General features: G+C 41.7%; 2 protein-coding genes across 2 annotated transcripts in view; one reads left to right on the top strand and one right to left on the bottom strand.

Moving 5' to 3' along the window:
• Positions 1–20,382, bottom strand: part of emp1 (epithelial membrane protein 1) — a 124,902-nt gene that overhangs the window by 68,023 nt on the left and 36,497 nt on the right. The window lies entirely within an intron of this gene.
• Positions 1–20,382, top strand: part of grin2bb (glutamate receptor, ionotropic, N-methyl D-aspartate 2B, genome duplicate b) — a 67,359-nt gene that overhangs the window by 37,284 nt on the left and 9,693 nt on the right. Inside the window, exons 5-12 of the mRNA XM_070827613.1 lie at positions 5,425–5,539; positions 6,590–6,795; positions 8,022–8,193; positions 10,327–10,480; positions 11,567–11,692; positions 13,238–13,467; positions 14,597–14,757; positions 18,105–18,292. Coding sequence (XP_070683714.1) covers positions 5,425–5,539; positions 6,590–6,795; positions 8,022–8,193; positions 10,327–10,480; positions 11,567–11,692; positions 13,238–13,467; positions 14,597–14,757; positions 18,105–18,292 — 1,352 coding nt within the window. The remainder of the gene's footprint in view (positions 1–5,424; positions 5,540–6,589; positions 6,796–8,021; positions 8,194–10,326; positions 10,481–11,566; positions 11,693–13,237; positions 13,468–14,596; positions 14,758–18,104; positions 18,293–20,382) is intronic.

Below are 20,382 nucleotides of genomic sequence, written 5' to 3'. Positions count from 1 at the left end.
TTATGACATTTTTCTTCATTTATGATTGCTAAACATCACTGCAGATTTACATATTTTGAAAGAATACGTTAGGTGTGACATGGCATCACTTTGTCTTGGTTTGACAAATTATTCACAGAAGTAAGAAAGAAGTTAGAAAATGCATCACCGAACAGTTGCATGCAGTATATGTGGCCAATAGCTGTTAGTCTGATTGAATTAAGTGTTTTTTTTGGTAGATTTCTCCTTAAATGTGCCCTGTAGCAGTGTTCACACAGTGTATACTGTCAGATGGTCTTTTTGTAATTCAACTTTACTTTAAATTTTAAATGTTAGTTCATAGAAATTCACGACCCGGCCAGTAGCGCAGTGGATAATTGCGCATGCCATCGGCCTGGGGAACCCGGGTTCAACTCCCTCCCAGTCCCGGCTACCAAAAATGGTAGTACTAAAATTGGCGTACTGACGCCAAAATCTACAAGCAGATCATCTGCTGTGGCGACCCCGGAAGGGAGCAGCCAGAAAAAGGACAACAACAACAGTTCATAGAAATTCACATTTACTTTTTTCATTTTTCGAACACTTTGAGTCAATTCATTCATTGCATTTGTTCTTTTATTATGTAACAACACAAGGGTCATAGCTCTGTTCAGTCAATAACACAGTCAATAATTTGTCTCTTGTTGGAGTTTAGACAAACAAATGGGATTTGTGCTGTTGATTCCAGGTGTTTCTAGAGGTGGTGTCAGGTGCATGTAGCCAAGATAAACAGTCCCATATCATTGGAAATGGCAAAAAATAATAATAGGAGGCTCTTCAGATGCAAAAGTAAGTAAAAGGAGACCAAATGTGAGAAAAAAGGTTTCCATAAGTGATAATAAAGACAGATAATTAGAGAAAATATTAGTTAAAGTTTCAGCCAAATTACCTCCTTTTCTCCATCACTATAATTGTGCTGTTAAGAATACATTCATGCAGTTTGCTTAAAACAAAAATCTGAAAAAGGTATAAAAACATACTGTACTAGACTATCTGGTGTGTACTAGTGCAATCAGTATTTGAGGTCTGCAGACCATTGAAGGTCAGCGTCCTTGCCTGTTACGACCTTGTTCACATTTTAAATGAAAGAGGGCCCTCTCTGATAGAGCGCTCCCGCTCTCCAGACGCCACAGGTAGCTGTCTGATGTCTCCTGCTCAACAGGGATCCTCATGGGCCCAGATCACATGGAGCTCCCGTGGACTCACTTATTAAAGGCTGCAGCTCAAAGAGACTCAGAGACTCACATCTCTGTGTAGTCCACATTACTCTGTGTGTGTGTTTATGCTGTCAGAGCTGTGCCAGCAGCATAAATAAGTCAATAAATAAGCAATGAATTTATTTTTTTGTGTTGAGAATGTGTGTGTACAAATGATACATGATTTTGAAAAATTCAGTATTCAAAGTTAGTGTTATATGTGAGCGGAAAATCAAGTAAAAGCGACAAATTAATTTGCCGATTTCTTTCAGATGTTGGCAGACAATCACGCTGGAGACACTAACAATCATGATGATTATCTAAGGAACTAGGATGAGTTATTGCAAGAGCTGTTTATGTACAACAAGGCTTCTTATGCACTCTTTTGCAGTTTGATTTTGTCCTCAGTCACACATGATGGCAGTCATTTTAAAACAGTTTTTAGACTAATTATTATAATGATAAAAAATAAAATATAATAATACAAATTATTATACAAATATTAAAATATTACTGAATATGTTCAGTTGCTATGATGCAAACCAGATCAAAAAAATCAAATTAAAAGCAAAAGTGAAATTCAGATTCCAAACACATAATGCAGCTTGATTTTGCCAGAGTTGCGCCGCGGGGGGTCTCCATGGGGGGCAGGACCCTGGAGCGAAACAGTTTTGTTGCCTTTCACAGGTTGTTAAAAACAAAATAATGAAAAAAACTCATATTTGAAAAGAAATCTGGTAATTTGATGATATGACGGTGTGACTTTGATGATGTGACGATGCCACTCGTGAACCTGTTGTACCTGAATTTAATGATTGCTGTTTTGTCATCGTTTTTTTGGGCGTATTGTGTTGGCTAATGTCTTTGTTGTCGTCTTTTTATTATGGTACTTGTCTGCAAAACACGCATGCACGTGCTTTAAACTGGAAATGCATAAAACATTGGTCCTTTTGTGAGAAGCTATTGCCACCTTGTCTAATCAATTGTGGAGTGAACCCTGAGAGGCACAGCTCCTGCACCATACAGTATGTACTCTAACCCTCACCTTAATTTAAAGTATCCTCTAACTGTATATATAGCACAGTACATACAGGACCTGCAAGGCGTAGTGCACGTTTCATCAGTAACTGGTAGCTCTTCAGAGGCAGGTCTTCTGCAGTCATCCCAGATTATGAGTCATCCAGCCAAACCTGACACCGTATGTACATGAGCGTGTGTATATGTGCACCACACACTTCCTCATGCACATCCACAGTAGATATATACTGCATGTGTTTTTGCATCCCTGCATTGCAGCGGCAGATAATATGTTACTCTGTGCAGCTTCACTCTGAGATAAAAGAAAGTCATATCAAATGGCTCTGAAATTCGTTTGAAGAGATTTTAGGGGGGAAAAAAAGAGGGATTGTGTCCATGCCATTGATGATTCAGTGTCTCTGTAACTAAAAAATAAATTCCCTTCACAGCCAGTGATTAGTCGGGGAACAGTTGGTGAGCAGTCGTACACAAGCGCTGCATATGGCTGTGATGAAGCTGCATGAGGTTCTGTTAGTAGCTCATCCCAGTAGCGTTTTTTTTTTTCCTCTTCCAGCAGAGTCAGAGGGGACTTCTGACATGAGAAGGGATCAAACAACACATAAAAGCTACATCAATAGTACAGGGATACAAAACGATAAACAGAGCTGCCTCCTCTGCTGTAAATTTACAGCATGCATCAGTCTTTGTAAAGTCACAGGTTAATGTGCGGGCAGATGAATCTGACTGATGTATGATTCGATGCACTACTCAGAGGTGAGATGGAGAGATTGATCTGAAAGTGAAAGACGGCATAAGGGGAATTGGGTAAACACTCAAGCTTAGGCAGAAAAATACTCCTTTCTCTCTCTTTCTCTCTTTCAACCAGCCTCTCTCTGGTGAGATTACTGTTCCCATGGCAACACAGCTGATTGCGTGAAAATTGCTGTGGTTGTGGGTGCCATGGCAACGCATTACATTACATTATACTGGTATTAAGAGCCTCCCCGCGTCACCATGTTGCGGTTTTGCGTACACATGTCACCCCGTCATGATGACACACGCAGAGGCTGCCACTGGTCACATGGGTTGCCATAGTGTCAGGGCGGCAACAAGTTGGACCTCCCGAGCCCCCACCCATACCGCATTGATCTTTTTGGTTCCCTATTCAAACTGAGATTACGTTTAGAAGGCTAATCCCATGTTACACACGCATTACAGCATTTACAGTGTGCTTGCTAGCCAGTATTCAGCAATAAGCATTTCATGGAGGCTTGAGTCATATTATTGACTTCCTCAATGCATGTAGCCTACTTAGGGCTGTGTGTGTGTGTGTGTGTGTGTGTGTGTGTGTGTGTGTGTGAGAGAGAGAGGTGGGATATAAATATAGTCGAAGACGTTACAGATAGAGGTACTGAATGTTCTAGTAGGAGGTACTTGCGATAAAATCTTGGGTATGTTTCAGGCCCATTGCTCATCTGTTGTGTGTGTTTTTTTTTATTCACTTGTGAATAGATTTATTGTCTTTTTTTTTCACACTGTTGACTTGGTTGGAGATGATGGTGGGTAAAATGTGCACGGCACCTCCTTTAAAAAGTCTGCACACACCACACACACACACACAGACCCTAACTCCTTGCATTCAGACAAGATATTTATTTCTCCAGTGGATTGTTTCAGAGGCAGAGCGTCTCCATGGTGATGGCAGCCCACAGATCGGGATGGGGAAGAGTGAGGGAAGGAGGCGGCAGAGAGAGAAAAAGAGATGATTCCAGCTTATCTGCCACTGCTGTACACTTGTTGACACACATATATGCTGATGTGTACTCACGCAGGCGGTTAATACACTCTCTACTCCTTCCTCTCTCTTCCACCTTTCACTCCTGGTTTCTTGTTGCTCTGTTCGCCCTCCCTGCTCTCACTTAACTCTCACAGCTTCACTGTACTCCTTCATCATGTTTCTCAGTCTATCAGCTGCCATATGCTTTACCAAGCCTCAAACTGCCATGAAACACACTAACCAAGCAACCGTTTGAACACAGTAAAGGCAGTAACAGCAAAGGCAGAGGGTGTTAGAAGCAATGTCCTCGCTTTTAGTTAACATACAATGTAATCATGAAGTTAAATTCTGAATACTTGAACATTTCACAAATAACACACTACTACTACTACTACTACTACTATTAATAATACTATTACTACTAATAATAATAATAATGAAAAATATCAAGTAAAAGACATTAAAACTTTTAATCGAATAGCAAGGACAAACTAGATACAGACACATATACATATAAACACACACAGACACACACTGTTAAGATAAACTGATCAGAAAGCCATGTGATGAAGCGAGTTGTGCAGAGGCTGCTGTGTTTAAAAGAGAATAATGAAGTTCCTCTGACAGGTTATTCCACAACATTTTAACAGCAAAAGGCAAAGGTTTTGTCCTAAATCCAGCTATGGGAACAACCTGCAGGGAGCTGCAAAATCAGTATCCTATTTCAAAGATATAACACAGACATATAATAAAATACATACAAATCCGTAAAGGACATGAGAAATCAAAGACAAACACAGTAAATGTGTTCAAAAGCATAGTGAGCAACCTGTGGGTGTCAGATATTATACACAGAGATCTCTAAACATGCACCGACACATTTCACAGAAGAACATTACTAGTGACCACTGCCAAGTATTTGAACTGAATATTTGACAGCATTGAGTCATTACAAACACCAGCCATGTACGCTTTGTGATTGAAATGTTTTGGCTCAATATTTCAGTGTTCAAGACGTTCGAGAATGTTCATAAGATTAAGTTCGAGATAACATAAGAGTAGTCTGTTATGGCCCTTAAAGCTACATTAATTAACATTTAATTCTGTGTAATGTGGAAGGTGTTGTTTTTACTGAAATCTACAAAGCCTTTTAGGGTCTTTCAGCTCATTGTTTTGGTTCTTCGGAGATCAGAAAGATGTGTATGAACAGTGATGTGTGTCCGCGAGATGCTGGAAGCAGATGATTGCTAACACAGAGCTGCAGTGACTTATGTGATAATGTGTTGTGTTTGCAGCTTTTGTTCTAAAAAAATTATTAATTCAGTTTTAACGAAATACCCGATCTGGATATACCTTAAGTACAACATACAAAATAGATATTCACCTATCAACTCAAGCTTGAATTCTCATTCACAGGTACATCATGAATGTGACATTTGAAGGCCGAAACTTGTCATTTAGTGAAGAGGGTCACCAGATGTTCCCCAAACTGGTCATCATCCTGCTAGACAAGGACAGACAATGGGACAGGGTGAATATTTTCTCTCTTTCTCTTCTTCTTTTCTGATATCCACTTTCTGCTTCTGTGTCTTTCCTTCTCTCTTCCTTTTTTTTCCGTAATCTAATATATTTCCTTTTGTTTCAAATGAGACCTAAAACACATGCATTAGTATACATACACAGGTGAAAATTACAAAAATGCAAAAGAACACAAAACATATGTACACAAAAGCAAACAAAGGAATATAAGAAAAATTGTCAGGAGGGAAACTTAATGAAAATATAATCAGTTCATTTTAAATATACACCATTACACATGGTTGCACTAACCTTATTGTATCCCACAATCCCTCTAGGCTAAGGATTAAGGTGTCATAATGTTGCAGCAGCTCCTTCCATCCCCATTAAGTCTAAAGACTCTTCCAGCCAACTGCTCAAGCTAAAACAGTTTGGACTTCTTATCTTCCAGTATGTCACAATTTCCCATTTAGCAGTGAGATACCCCCATGTTAGAAAGCTCATCTTGCTTACAGATAACCCCTTTGTTTTGGCTCCTCACATACACAGTATAGAACATTTAGGATCGTGAACCTGGAGGCTTTTGTTACCCCCGAACAAAGGGAGTTCTAGACAGTCCCACATGTATCAGGGCCCCTCTTTTACTGCAGCCATTCTGGCATTTTTACATTTTGCTGGGTTAATACACATCCTATGCAAGATTTTCATTTAAATGATTCTATATCGGACACATTTAAATGTTATTGAAGTATACCATATTCTTTGCCAATTGGCTGCAGAAAGGCGACCTGTGAAGTCCTCCTGTTGAAGCTGTGCTGATGAGTTACTCTGAGCTGTTGAGAGGCTCATCCCTTCCTGGCAACAGCATCCCATAGATTATCATCTATACCCTTCTCTTCCATTGGCAGCCCCTCTTTTTTCCTCTTATCTGCCTTCTGCCTTTTTTCCTGGTTTGTAATTTTTTCACCCTCTGTGATGCGTCTGTCACTTTTTCCCTGCCACTTGAAGTACCTGTTACAGTAGCCTGTATATCACACAGCCGTCCTCCCACTCACTCATGCAGGTTGGCAAGTGGGAGAGAGGCTCTTTGACGATGAGGTACCATGTGTGGCCTCGCTTTGAGCTGTACTCAGGAGCAGAGGAGCGGGAGGACCACCTGTCCATCGTGACTCTGGAGGAGGCACCATTTGTCATTGTGGAGGATGTGGACCCGCTCAGTGGCACCTGCATGAGGAACACTGTGCCGTGCCGCAAACAGCTCAAACTCAGGTGAGAGTTTAGGGCTGGATTTAAACATAAGGAAAGTAAGAATTAGGTCTTGTCTCATTTTTTACCTTAAGACATACATTTTTGTCTCACAGGAGCAAAAAATCTGGTTTATTTTTACTGTGAGTCAAGTGCTAAAATAGAACTGTTAGTGTAAGATATAATGATTTATACAGAAATATTGCTGTAAAATTAAATATTTAATGCTTTTCTGCTATGCTGTGCTGCATCCTGCATCTATTTAAAGTAATATGTCACACCAAAGCAATCACCAGTAGTTACAAAAAAAAAACATCAAATACAAACAGTGGCATCCATAGTTTAGTGAAAAGGAAAGGAAACCAAGAAATGAATCAATAAGCAAACATGCAAGAAATGCTCACAGCCATGAGTTATTGTTCATTTCCCTTGAGTTTTCCCTTGATTACATGTCTTTTGTTTCTTATTTTCCTGTTACTGCAGCACGCTTTAGTGATCTTTTGTTTCCTTACTGGGCTTTTTTCAACTCTCATTGTCCTGTAATTACCTCTAGTTGCTTCACCCCCACTAACTAGATCATTGTCTTGGTCTCTGTCACTGTTTTCCTCCGTCCCCTGCCTCTTCACCCTGACCCTCTTGCTATCCACTTCTCCTTGGTGTGTGATAATGAATTTTCTTCAATGGCCTCCTTTTCTATCACTGGCCTACCTGAAACCTCCAGAGGGTGTCCTACATCTTCTGGCTCAGTGGTTTTTTTATTGACTGATCTTTCACCCTGTTCTATCTCCTATTCCCCTATTCCCCTTTTCTCCTGTCTGTCTGTCTGTCTGTCTGTCTCTTCCTTCAAAGACACCCTCGCATACAGTATTTCAGGGGTAGGCAGCAATATACCACAGAGAATACGCTGGATTTCTCTCCAGCCAAAAATACTCCATGAACCAGATGCACGTGGCTGTGCAGATCCGTCTTTATCCACAAAAGCAGAAATATGTGATATGTGGATATGTGATAGATAGATGAAGCCCTGTGCTCTCATTAGTCCATGTCATAATGCGCATTTTATCTCAGTTATCACAAAGCTTTTCATTATTTTCATTATTGATTATTTCATTTCATCCCGGCTGCTGTCCTCTCTCTTTTTAATGCACCTGAACCCAAATGAACACCAGTCTCAGATTTCTGAAGCCTTTTCTGTATTCCCTTGTCTTACTTCCTCTCCCCCCCTCTTCCTCCTCTGTTCCACCTACCAGTAATCAGACAGGTGATTCAGGGATATACATCAAGCGCTGCTGCAAAGGTTTCTGTATTGACATCCTGAAGAAGATCGCCAAGGCGGTCAAGTTCACTTACGACCTCTACCTGGTTACCAACGGCAAACACGGAAAGAAGGTTAATGGGACATGGAACGGCATGGTTGGAGAGGTGAGGACATTTCTCTTCAGTTTACATATAAGCGCACTTCATTTGACATGTTCATGTTTTTTGAGCCTCATATGAGGTTGTACAGACAGAGAAAGGTGGATCTTGATCTGATTAGCCAAGCCCAGCACCAGAAAGAAGCAGCAGCTTTACTAACACCTTTAAAATACCCACAATTACATTTTGGTCGATGTCAAACAAACCTGCTGGCATATCAACCGATGGTGGATTGCAAAGCTCGCAGAACACAGCAGCAGAAAGCTGCAGACCTGGTCAGACAACCATTATTGAACCAACAGAGTGACTGAATTATGCAGTATACTTGTTTCTTGTTTCTCTGATTTCCATCTTAAGCTGCAATAGTACATCAGAATGTCGAACCTGTTTATTCATTTGCATCCACTTAGCTCAACGTTGTGGGTATTGTCACTGATGGCACACAGTACAGTATCCCCAACTACATTTCTAACTATTCTCTAAAAAGCTCAGTGCATTCAGCTATTTATAAAGACAAAGTGAAAAACAAAAGTGATATCCAAAAACATAAGTATCTGCTTCAAGTAGCAGGGGTCAAATTTGACATCTGTTATTTTGCGAAGTGAGAAAAGTTGCAATTTCAGTATAGCTGTGAATTTGGTTACCACACTTTTCTGTCTCATTGCATTTGTTAAATTGTAGCCTGATGGAAGCCATTTAAAAAATGTTAATGCTGGTATTTCACAAATTTATGCCAGATTAACGATGTTGTGGATAAAAATATGAATCCAAACTCTTACATAAATATTTTTTTTAAATGTGGTAATTAAAACCAAAATGCAGTGTGTCTTTTTTGGGTCATAAACCTGCAATATTTCCTATGAGAACACACCAACATCTACAGCTACTGCTGCCTGACATAAACATCTTTTGATTAATATGTCTTGAATTTAATGCAGTTTCATTTATTAATTATACTGTATGTTTATCTATTCAAAGTCTGTATGTTTTTTGTTTTTTTTCCTTCACTTATCACTTCTGCTACTCGCATTTCTTCACATTTTTACGGTTAAGCAGATGAAACTGCTTTTCAAAATTAAAGAATCAATTAGACAAGCAAATAAATATGTAATCTAACACTAATACTAATGCCACTACAAGTGGGGAGAGTGTTTTAGTGCCCATAGGAATTTATTTTTATGATAGGGCTAATTATGCTGTCTGAATGTCTCTTTCTTTCTTTAGTTTCTCACTGTGTCTGTCAGCCATGAAGCACTTATTCCCTACAACCTGGCCTGAGGGGGAGCTGTGATCAGCTCCGTAAAAACCTCGGGAAGAGGACAATGAGGCTCCTAATCAGAGATGGAGAAAGACATAGAGACAGAAAAAACGATTGGAAGAGAGAAGGAGAGAGGGAGAAGGCAGCCTCAGGGAAAGACCCACTTCTCCCCTGCACACATTACACATTATACATCCAGCACAATGCAGCCTTTACAAATCGATGTGATGTCCAACTTAATTGATTATGGCATAGAACAAGCAACTTTATTACTATCTTAAGAACATAAATGAGTTAAGATGTGCAGGGTAGTGGAAAATAACAGTATCTGTTATAAAATTCCTGAAATATACATCAGCATAAAGTCAGGGCATTGCAAATGTGCAGCTCATGGATGCATGGATGCATTAGTCCATGTCTTTAAATCCCTAAGCAAGTAGTTAATGATATAATTGGAATGGGGGAAAACAGGACAACAGACGCATAAAACATAATGAAACAGGGAGAAAAAAGAGAGCAGAGCTCTATGAAGAAATGTGACAGAGAAAAACAACAGTGTGTAGGATTCCTGCTCACTCTGGCGTACATAGCCCTTATTAACACAGTCTTTTGTGCTCCATTTTTATTCATGGTCTGAGCCTCCAGAAACCTAGGGGTAAATATTCCTGAACACAGTCAGGGAGAGGCTGGGTTGGTGGGGAGTCAATTTCTGACCCAGTGTAGCAACTTTCTGCTTCCATTCTACCAAAATAACGTGTGAAATACTTTGCAAAGATGGCAGCTTCTTTTACCACAATCCTGGGAATATGCAGCCCCATACGCCCACTGACCTTCCATGTTTGCCTCCTGTTTGTCTCCGTCCGTCTGTGTTTGACCCTCAGGTGGTGCTGAAGAATGCCCACATGGCGGTGGGTTCGCTCACCATCAACGAGGAGAGGTCAGAGGTCATCGACTTCTCTGTGCCTTTCATAGAGACGGGGATCAGTGTCATGGTCTCCCGTAGCAACGGAACAGTCTCCCCCTCCGCCTTTCTTGGTGAGGAGAAACGCACCTGGTGCTTCTGGCAGATGTACAACACAGTCGAAAAAGCACTAACACACAATCACTCATGACCACAGACAGAAGGAGAAGTAGGTTTTTCCAAACAAGGACATCGTTTACTTGTGCTTTAGCAACATTTTTAGGGAAAACCACTAAAAACCTAAATGTATGTACTTTTATGTCAATATTATCTTTTTGATGAACGATCGCTGTTGGCCACCTGTCAGAAACTTTTAATGTCAGTTAGCAAAAGTATGAAATGCTCAGTTTGCATTTAGATTGCATTTAGTTAGATCTCTAATGGGGCTGCAGAAGAGTGAACACAGAGGCTGATATCAATGAGATTAAATTACCAACAGTGACGCTGGATTACATTTGCTTTGTTTCCTGTGAATCCCCCATATATAGGTAGGCAGTCTGAATCCAGCACGGGAATGGCGGACTCTGCCGCTAACAATGAAAACTTGTACATAGAGAGGTAATTGTAAATACATTGAATGGGTTTTGCTAAAAAAGAAATGCTGACCAGAAACGTCAAATGTCAGTCAAGAGTGGGCGCTGATACTATTAACTTTGAAGAGCTCAGAAAAATGAAAACTGAGCAACTGCATCTGCTGATGAAGGTCATGTGATACAATCAAAGGTTCTGAAGCAGCGACTAAATGGACCTTGTAGTGACCTTGTTTTTTTAACTACTATGGTGAGTGTTACAGGCTGCTCTGTGTGTGAAAATTGCAGAGTGCAAGTGGTGAAAAATGTACCCATTTCAATGAGCACATCTGTCCATTCACACCTACCTATCATCCTCTCAGTTTCTCCCTTGAGACGTGTTTGTTAGTGTTCACACAGACGCAGATAAAATCCATCAATGTGCAACAATGAGCACACAGTACCTAACATCTGAACACACATAATCATGTTGATACCAGGGGGTGACTTTTTGATTTTCTTTAATAAGGTTTAATTAACTTCCTCTCTTTGTTTTCCACCAACCCTCCCTCGCTTCCCTCTCCTCTTCCTCTGCACCCTGCTGTCCCCTGTACTGCCTCCCCCTCCCCCCTCCCCCTCTCTGTATTTTAGAGCCCTTCAGCGCTGATGTCTGGGTGATGATGTTTGTGATGTTGCTGATGGTGTCGGCCGTGGCTGTGTTTGTGTTCGAGTACTTCAGCCCGGTGGGTTACAATCGCTGTCTGGCAGATGGGCGAGGTGATTGCACACACACGCGCACATGCACCAACATACATATGCTCACACACACAACCATGTGTCTCTATCTTTGTAGGGACTTCACACTGACACAATGTATACTGTAACTAAAGTATACTAGTACTATCCCCGACCCTGACCATTACCCTAAACAACACAAAACAAATATTTTGACACTTTTAGTTTTAACAATAACAAAAGTATAGTTTAGAAAAATGTAGTTCTCATGGTGGGGTCCAGCAAAATGTCCCCACAAAACACTGTGGGCCCCAAACTGTGAGTGTTACCAGTTTTCTGGCCCCACTAAGTAAGTAATACAAGAGCTCACACACACACACAAACACACACAGACTCAGAACCCATCAATCCATGCTCCAAAAAGCTAATCTCATGTGCTAAAAAACCTAGTTAGCATATTTTGTTATTTTGTTACCTTGAATGCACCATTCAAACAGAGTCCCCCATGTGCTAAATTACTTTGACAATCCCTTCTGAATGATTGTGACTGGAGCGCTGGGACTTGGTACTCGATGTCTTGGAGTACTTATCTACATCTACAGTCACTTAAGCTCTTTCACTAATGAAAAGGATCATTGACAAGAACTAGATAGGTGATCTTAAGTATTCTTAGCATCACTGTGTGAACAAAGACTCCTCTGTTCTCGCATTACAAGTCTTTTTTTTTTTTTACTGTGACATTCTCAAATACTGTTACACCACCACATCCAGGGTTGTAAACCCAATGAATGCACTTAAGTGGATCTATTACCATACACTAAAAATATGTGTCAGGTTTAATGGTGTCTGACAGTATGGAACAACACTACCCCGTTGAATCAAATTTGGTTCCAGCAGGCCATTCAAATCAATTTGCCCATCAAAATCAATGGTTCAGATTCAATCTATTTTTTTCTCTAGGTTTTATACACCCAGCTCTGTTTGACTCTCAGCATTGCATTAACCTGCCACGACGGCAGGCACTCAAGATAAAATCAGAGAGGTGTTATATTGCTGCTCATAGCCTTTTTATCAAGCACCGGAGAGGATAAGAGTGATGGTGTTTGGTTTGGAGTTATAGTCTCCTGCCACACACAGCAACAGTGTACGCTGAGTGTGGTTTAATTGTAGGTTATGTAAGGCTGTTGTCCCACACTGCTGCTCAAGCTGTAGCGTGATTTTGTGCCCATCTACCCCCACTCTTCCCCCCAGTGTCTGATGCTACAGAGCTACAGTAGACAGTGTTTCCATCCTGCTACCTTGTCATAGTGTCACAGAGGTAGGTGGAACAGAGTTAGTCTGTAACACCGGGTTGTCAGCAGTGGCTGGAAGAGCGGATGTGGCCCGTACAGCACATCCTGCGACCACTGACAAACTAAAGGATGGGAATAAATCCAGTCTTTGTCGCCGCCATCCATCAAGTGCCTCCCACAACGGCAGTCATCAGTAAAAGCAGATAAAGCGAAGTAGTGCCTGTGATCTGTTTTTTCGTTCCTCTTTGTTTATACCTCTCCTCACTCTCTCCTCTTTTATGTCACTGTCTCCCAGAGCCCGGCGGTCCCTCCTTCACCATCGGCAAGGCTGTCTGGCTGCTTTGGGGTCTGGTTTTCAACAACTCCGTCCCCGTGCAGAATCCCAAAGGCACCACCAGTAAGATCATGGTGTCAGTGTGGGCCTTCTTCGCTGTCATCTTCCTGGCTTCCTACACTGCCAACCTGGCCGCCTTCATGATCCAGGAGGAGTACGTCGACCAGGTGTCGGGCCTGTCAGACAAAAAGGTGGGTATTCAAGGCAGTGTGAGGGGTTGTAGGGCGGAGGAGCAGGTGTGTGACTGTATTGTGGGCCGTTGTGAGGTAGAGTATGGCTGTCTTCTTCTAGTTTGTGTGAGTACATACCTGAGTCTTAGAGAGAGTTCATGATTTAGCGGTGCAATTAATAGATTATTTTCATTTTTTGTCTTTGCCTAACATCACCCACAGCACTATTAGATGAGCTCAAGTGCCCCGTGATTTACACTGCCTATTATGTTTCAAAAGTGTTAATTTAAATTGATTTGAAAGTCATTTTGAAATGCTATTCAACACAATTAGATTTGGATCGGCACAAGCTGCATTTTTCAATCATTCACCCAGCCCTCTGTGTTTGGCTGCTAACTACTTTTCTTTTCATGCCCTCGCGTGGTTTTCAGGGAGTCTTGTGCAGTCGGCCTGTTATAGCTGGTAGTTTTATTGGTTAATTAATGTGACAATCAGTACACTGAAGATTATACTCACACCAATTTGTAATCCTATTTGTGAGCTCCTGAACACAAATGTGGAGATTTATTTTTAATCAAATCATTTTTTCCCAGTCAGCTGTGCTATTCTACAGGTACCACCTGGGGTAGACTTACCTCTGGTCGGGAGTCACTGATGATCATAAAGTTGATGGATGATGTCATCAAGTTGCTTGTCATTTTGTTTCACAGGTGCAGCTACTTAATTTTGAGGATTTGCTGCTTTTCTTTATCTTGTTTGTTTTTAACTGTTCTTCGGACAAAACGGTCACCTTGGGCTTTGAAACTGTTTTCAATGAATCGATTAATCAAATACTTAAACTGGTTACTGTAAATAATCATCGGTTGCAGCCCTAAACTAATCGTTTCAGCACTTGCATACTTCTGACCGGAATGGTGATTTTTATTTTTGAACTTGACCAGGTGCACATAACATGTTTGTCTGTCTATTTAGCACCACTCTATAAGCATTCAGTTAATTTTGACCTTCCTAAAGCGTAGTCCCGTGCCCCTGCTTAACAGTGCATTAAAAGCTATTTGATGCGCCTCAATGCCTTTTCCATGCTAACGAGCACTCCTTTTGTCATTTTCTCTGTGTGGTTTCCTTTCCGTAACACCCCCCCCAAACACAGTTCCAGAAGCCGAACGAATTCTCGCCGCCATTCCGGTTTGGCACCGTGCCCAATGGGAGTACAGAACGCAACATCCGCAACAACTACCGGGACATGCATACTTACATGACCAGCTTCCACCAGAAGAATGTAGATGAAGCCCTGCACAGTCTGAAATCCGGGTGAGGAGAGAGAGACAGAGAGAGAGAGAGAGAGGGAGGGGGGACAGAGATGCAGATGGGAGATGGGAGGACGGAGGGACTTGAAAGGATCTCAGGGAGAAAAGAGACAGTGTTATGGAGCTGTGAGGTCCTGTACTGATGCAATACAGAGAAAAGATGATCAAGGATTAAGGAGAGGGAGACAGAGGAACAGGGAGCATTCTGGGCGATGTGGGTGGGCAGCCGGTGGAGCTGCCTGCCACTGGCACCCAGAATAGCAGCGTAGCCTGTGGTTGCGGTGAAAGCTAGCTAATATTCACTCCCTCTGCCTCTGAAAGCTAGCTAATGCCCTCCTTTCCTATGCACTGTTTTTCTCTCCCTGTCCTCCAGTGTTTTCATCAAGTGTACTAAAAGATTAAAAATGTAAAGCAGTGATGTACCTCTGAGGTGAGCGGCTGAGGTGAATGACGACAGAGGCCTGTGGAGCCCGGATGCACCGTTTGATGGTAGTTTGTCACCAGGCTGGAGACTGTCAAGCCTTTCAAATCAGTCAGGGCTGATATGGATAGAATAGAATAGTGTGTCTTCAGCTCAGATGGTTTGCCACGCAGATCATGACACACCTTGTCACATGGTCAGTGTTTTTATCAGGTCAAAGGTTTTACCAGCGACTTGTCACATGACAACATAAACAACACTTTGGATCTGATATTAAGTTTCATGATATCGTCATATTTATTAGATATGACGTTTTTCCTGAAATAGAGCTGCTGCTCTTTTTTTGTTTTATTTAGTTTCTTTAAGGTGTTAGCAACAGAGGTCTTTGTTTCAGATTAGGTGGCCTGCTATGAAATACTACACATCACCAGGGAAATCACTCCCCACCTGATTTCCTGTATCTGCCCTCTGACTGATTTTATTTTAGTGATCAAATTCAAGTGCAAGATGTCCATAGCATACAGACCGCCTTTTCCTAAATAAATGCAATGCAGTGTTTTGCCTGGCAACTCTTTATTTTATGGACCTAATAATTTCACTCTATGCTTCCTTGAAAATAATGTACGATTTGTCATTAATTGTATCCAACAGTGAGAGAGAGTTTAATTGTTACACTTTCAAGTAATTAATTCTAATTAAATGCTAAGCCAGCGTATCCCAGAGTTTTTTTAGTCAATGAACAGCAGGTCAGCTGAACATGCAAAAATGTGCTCAGGCAAGCATACAATTCAACATGAATGTAGAACACAGTTCCCAATAAATTAATGAGGAATGAAGATTTACTTTCAGCGGTTCTTTCATAGAAATCAACTCATTTTAAGCTCATCACCGCTACATAAACCAACTAATATAACAGACCTGCCCCAGAGTGCTTTGTATAATTTTTCTCTATAATTAGTACTGAATTACATTGTTCTATCCAGGAAACCTTCAAGAAATTATTATTATTGAAATTATAAGGAAACAAACCCATAGAATGAGGCGTTAGTCTTTGCCACTAATGGATCGTTTTGGGCAACGCTACACATCATTGATGACACAAATCACGACGACTCAGAAGTATCCAAACATCTCATTTTATTTTAATCTGCTGAGTGGGAATAATGAATGGATGAACGAGGGAGTAATTTTGGTCACAATCATTCGCTGTTACACATACACATACACATACAGTGGGTACGGAAAGTATTCAGACCCCTTCACTTTTTCCACATTTTGTTATGTTACAGCCTTATTCCAAAATGGATTAAATTCTTTTTTTCCCTCATCAATCTACACACAATACCCCATAATGACAAAGTGAAAAAAGTGTTTTAGAATTTTTTGCAAATGTATTAAAAATAAAAAACTGAAATATCATATGTACATAAGTATTCACACCCTTTATTCAGTACTTTGTTGAGGCACCTTTGGCAGCGATTACAGCCTCAAGTCTTCTTGGGTATGATGCTACAAGCTTGGCACACCTGCATTTGGGGTGTTTTTCCCATTCTTCTCTGCAGATCCTCTCAAGCTCTGTCAGGTTAGATGGGGAGCGTCGCTGCACAGCTATTTTCAGGTCTTTCCAGAGATGTTCAATGGGGTTCAAGTCTGGGCTCTGGCTGGGCCACTCAAGGACATTCACAGACTTGTCCCGAAGCCACTCCTTCGTTATCTTGGCTGTGTGCTTCGGGTCATTGTCCTGTTGGAAGGTGAACCGTCGCCCCAGTCTGAGATCCTGAGCGCTCTAGAGCAGGTTTTCATCCAGGATGTCTCTGTACTTTGCTGCATTCATCTTTCCCTCCATCCCGACTAGTATCCCAGTTCCTGCCGCTGAAAAACATCCCCACAGCATGATGCTGCCACCACCATGCTTCACCGTAGGGATGGTATTTGCCAGGTGATGAGCGGTGCCTGGTTTCCTCCAGACGTGACGCTTGGCATTCAGGCCAAATAGTTCTATCTTGGTTTCATCAGACCAGAGAATCTTGTTTCTCATGGTCTGAGAGTCGTTTAGGTGCCTTTTGGCAAACTCCAAGCGGGCTGTCATGTGCCTTTTACTGAGGAGAGGCTTCCATCTGGCCACTCTACCATAAAGGCCTGATTGGTGCTGCAGAGATGGTCGTCCTTCTGGAAGGTTCTCCCATTTCCTCAGAGTAACGCTGGAGCTCTGTCAGAGTGACCATCGGGTTCTTGGTCACCTCCCTGACCAAGGCCCTTCTCCCCCGATTGCTCAGTTTGGACGGGCGGCCAGCTCTAGGAAGAGTCCTGGTGGTTCTGAAGTTCTTCCATTTACGAATGATAGAGGCCACTGTGCTCTTTGGGACCTTCAATGCTGCAGAAATTTTTCTGTACCCTTCTCCAGATCTGTGCCTCGATACAATCCTGTCTCGGAGGTCTACAGACAATTCCTTTGACTTCATGGCTTGGTTTCTGCTCTGACATGCACTGTCAGCTGTGGGACCTTATATAGACAGGTGTGTGCCTTTCCAAATCAAGTCCAATCAATTGAATTTACCATAGGTGGACTCCAGTCAAGTTGTAGAAACATCTCAAGGACGATCAGTGGAAACAGGATGCACCTGAGCTCAGTTTTGAGTGTCATAGCAACGGGTGTGAATACTTATGTACATGTGATATTTCAGTTTTTTATTTTTAATACATTTGCAAAAATTTCTAAAAGACTTTTTTCACTTTGTCATTATGGGGTATTGTGTGTAGATTGATGAGGAAAAAAAGAATTTAATCCATTTTGGAATAAGGCTGTAACATAACAAAATGTGGAAAAAGTGAAGGGGTCTGAATACTTTCCGTACCCACTGTATATGTCAGAGGTTCCATAACATAATGTAAAAGTATTCTTCTAAGGCATTTTCCTTCGTCCTCTGCAGCAAACTGGATGCCTTCATTTACGACGCTGCAGTGCTAAATTACATGGCGGGCAGAGACGAGGGCTGTAAACTGGTCACCATCGGGAGCGGCAAGGTGTTCGCCTCCACCGGCTACGGCATCGCCATTCAGAAAGACTCAGGCTGGAAACGAGCTGTGGATCTGGCCATTCTTATGCTGTTTGGAGATGGTGAGAACTTCATGTTTTGAATGAAGAAGCCCCATAAATATCACAGAGCCAAACAAACTCAGGATTTTGAAGCACGAATCATGACATTTCTATTCTTTTCTCTGTTGCTTTTGATGTGACAGCACTAATCCAGCAGATAATCACAGGTTTTATGTTTGTGTCCCATAGTTAAGGCATAAACATTATTACACCATCTAAGGGTGATATCGTAACAACCACATTACAGGACAACCACATAGATCTACTACTTTTGTAAGATTTCTATTATAGCCTTAATTTACTTCACTTAGTATAGATAAGAATGAACTTCCCTTCAGTGTTGAATCTTCTCAGATTTCATCAACGAAAGTACAATAATGATTCAGGTTTGATTGAAATGAAGTTAAACTCTCACCAGCGTAGTAAGTTTTTAGATGTCATCAAGTTCAGACTCAGAAGGTAGTCAGTGCTTGTTATGGTGACAGCCCAGGATCCTGCTGGTAGACCCCAGCAGTCAACAAGGCTGTAGAACCGCAGGATGAGGCCTCCTGAGCCAGGTTGGCACAGTTCAGTCCTTCATCAACAGTGAGGGACCAGCAGGCCTGAAAGACTGCAGCTGCTGCAGCTGTAGAAGCAGTTTGTTTATTTGGTAACTGACAAGGTTCTGGCAGCACACTGCAAAGGCTGTTCTGGCAGGGACAGGAAATATCGACCTTAAACATTCTCAAAGATCTCTGTTTTCTTCTTATTGGCAGCACCTACGGCGATAAGCAGCGATTAGTTTCAGTCTAACAGAGATCCAAACAGTGTCCTCATGTTTGCTTTGCATGTTTGACCGCTTGTCTTTCTGTGAACATAGAATTTGTTTCTTTTTCCGTTGGATTTGCACTTGTTTGTGGAGTTTCATCGTCTGTAGTCATCAATCTTATCTTTGTTTTTTCGACCATAATAACCATTTATTTGCAACGCTAGCAAAAAAAAAGTAGTAAAACAGTATGCTGCTTCCTCCCATCCTCTCTGGCTGCCAGGTGATGGAAAATACATCACTAACTGTGCACCACTTGTAATTTTTCCAAATGCAAGGGCTTTCATCAGTGGGCCACAGGCTCAGTCACCATTGCGTTACCTGAGATTCTAACTTAAATTGAGGACAGGTGGGAGAAGCTCTGCGAACAACATTAGTCCTGAAATGCTGAAGCCTCTGAATGATTCTGGACTGTCGGCATTGACGTATTTCTTCAGTGTCACATGGATTTTAGGAACAGACAAACGAAGATGGTGGACTTATTATATTAGATCGATTTGATGACACTGAAGGAAGGAAACAAGGAGACAACAAGGAAAGTTTTTCAAGTTACTGTATCGCTGTGTTTGACATATTAATTAAGTAAAATCCATCCCCGATTTGGACAAGTGTAGAGTTTCAAGATGTTCCTTTATGATAGCTACTAAGCCATCCATAAAAGCTCAGCCTACGATTTTGAAAAGTGCATAAATAATTTAAACCTTTACCACCTCCAATGGGTGACAATTCATGTTGCAGGAAGCGCAGGAGTAGTGTGTGTTCATAACCAGCACGGGTCTTTCTGTAGCACTGTGACACCAGCTTATCAACTCAACAATATGGTGGCAGTGTGACTACACCAGCACTACATCATGTGAATGTTTATGTAAGGGGGAGGTTGAATCCCAGGTCCCATTCTCGTGCAGCACGTAGGAAGCAACAGTTATGATACTGTATGTGCCGCAGAGCAATGCTCTCAATTTGTAGGTCAGGTCTTGTTTAGAGCCCCAGCTGCCGTTGTGTGTTTTGGGTAGTGACCGAGAGAAGCCAGCGCGTCTGTGTCAGTGTCTGGCGTCACTCTGAGAGAATGACGGTGATCCACGATTACCTCGGTATGGAGCTGCTGCTCTGTCAGGATGAGAGGATTGGGTCAGTTGAGGTGGTTTGTGTGTATGGTCAGGATGCCCATTTGGCACTTCTGAACGGTCTCTTGCTCAAATGACACACAGAGGTCGGGGATGATGCAGCACACACACTGGAGGATGGACAGACTGCCCATCAGGTACAGACATATGAAATAACACTTGAATCTCATGAGTCTAAAGTG

Source organism: Pempheris klunzingeri, chromosome 3, assembly GCF_042242105.1.
Source record: "Pempheris klunzingeri isolate RE-2024b chromosome 3, fPemKlu1.hap1, whole genome shotgun sequence".
Classification (NCBI taxonomy): Eukaryota; Metazoa; Chordata; class Actinopteri; order Acropomatiformes; family Pempheridae; genus Pempheris; species Pempheris klunzingeri.
This window is presented reverse-complemented; position numbering and strand designations above follow the sequence as displayed.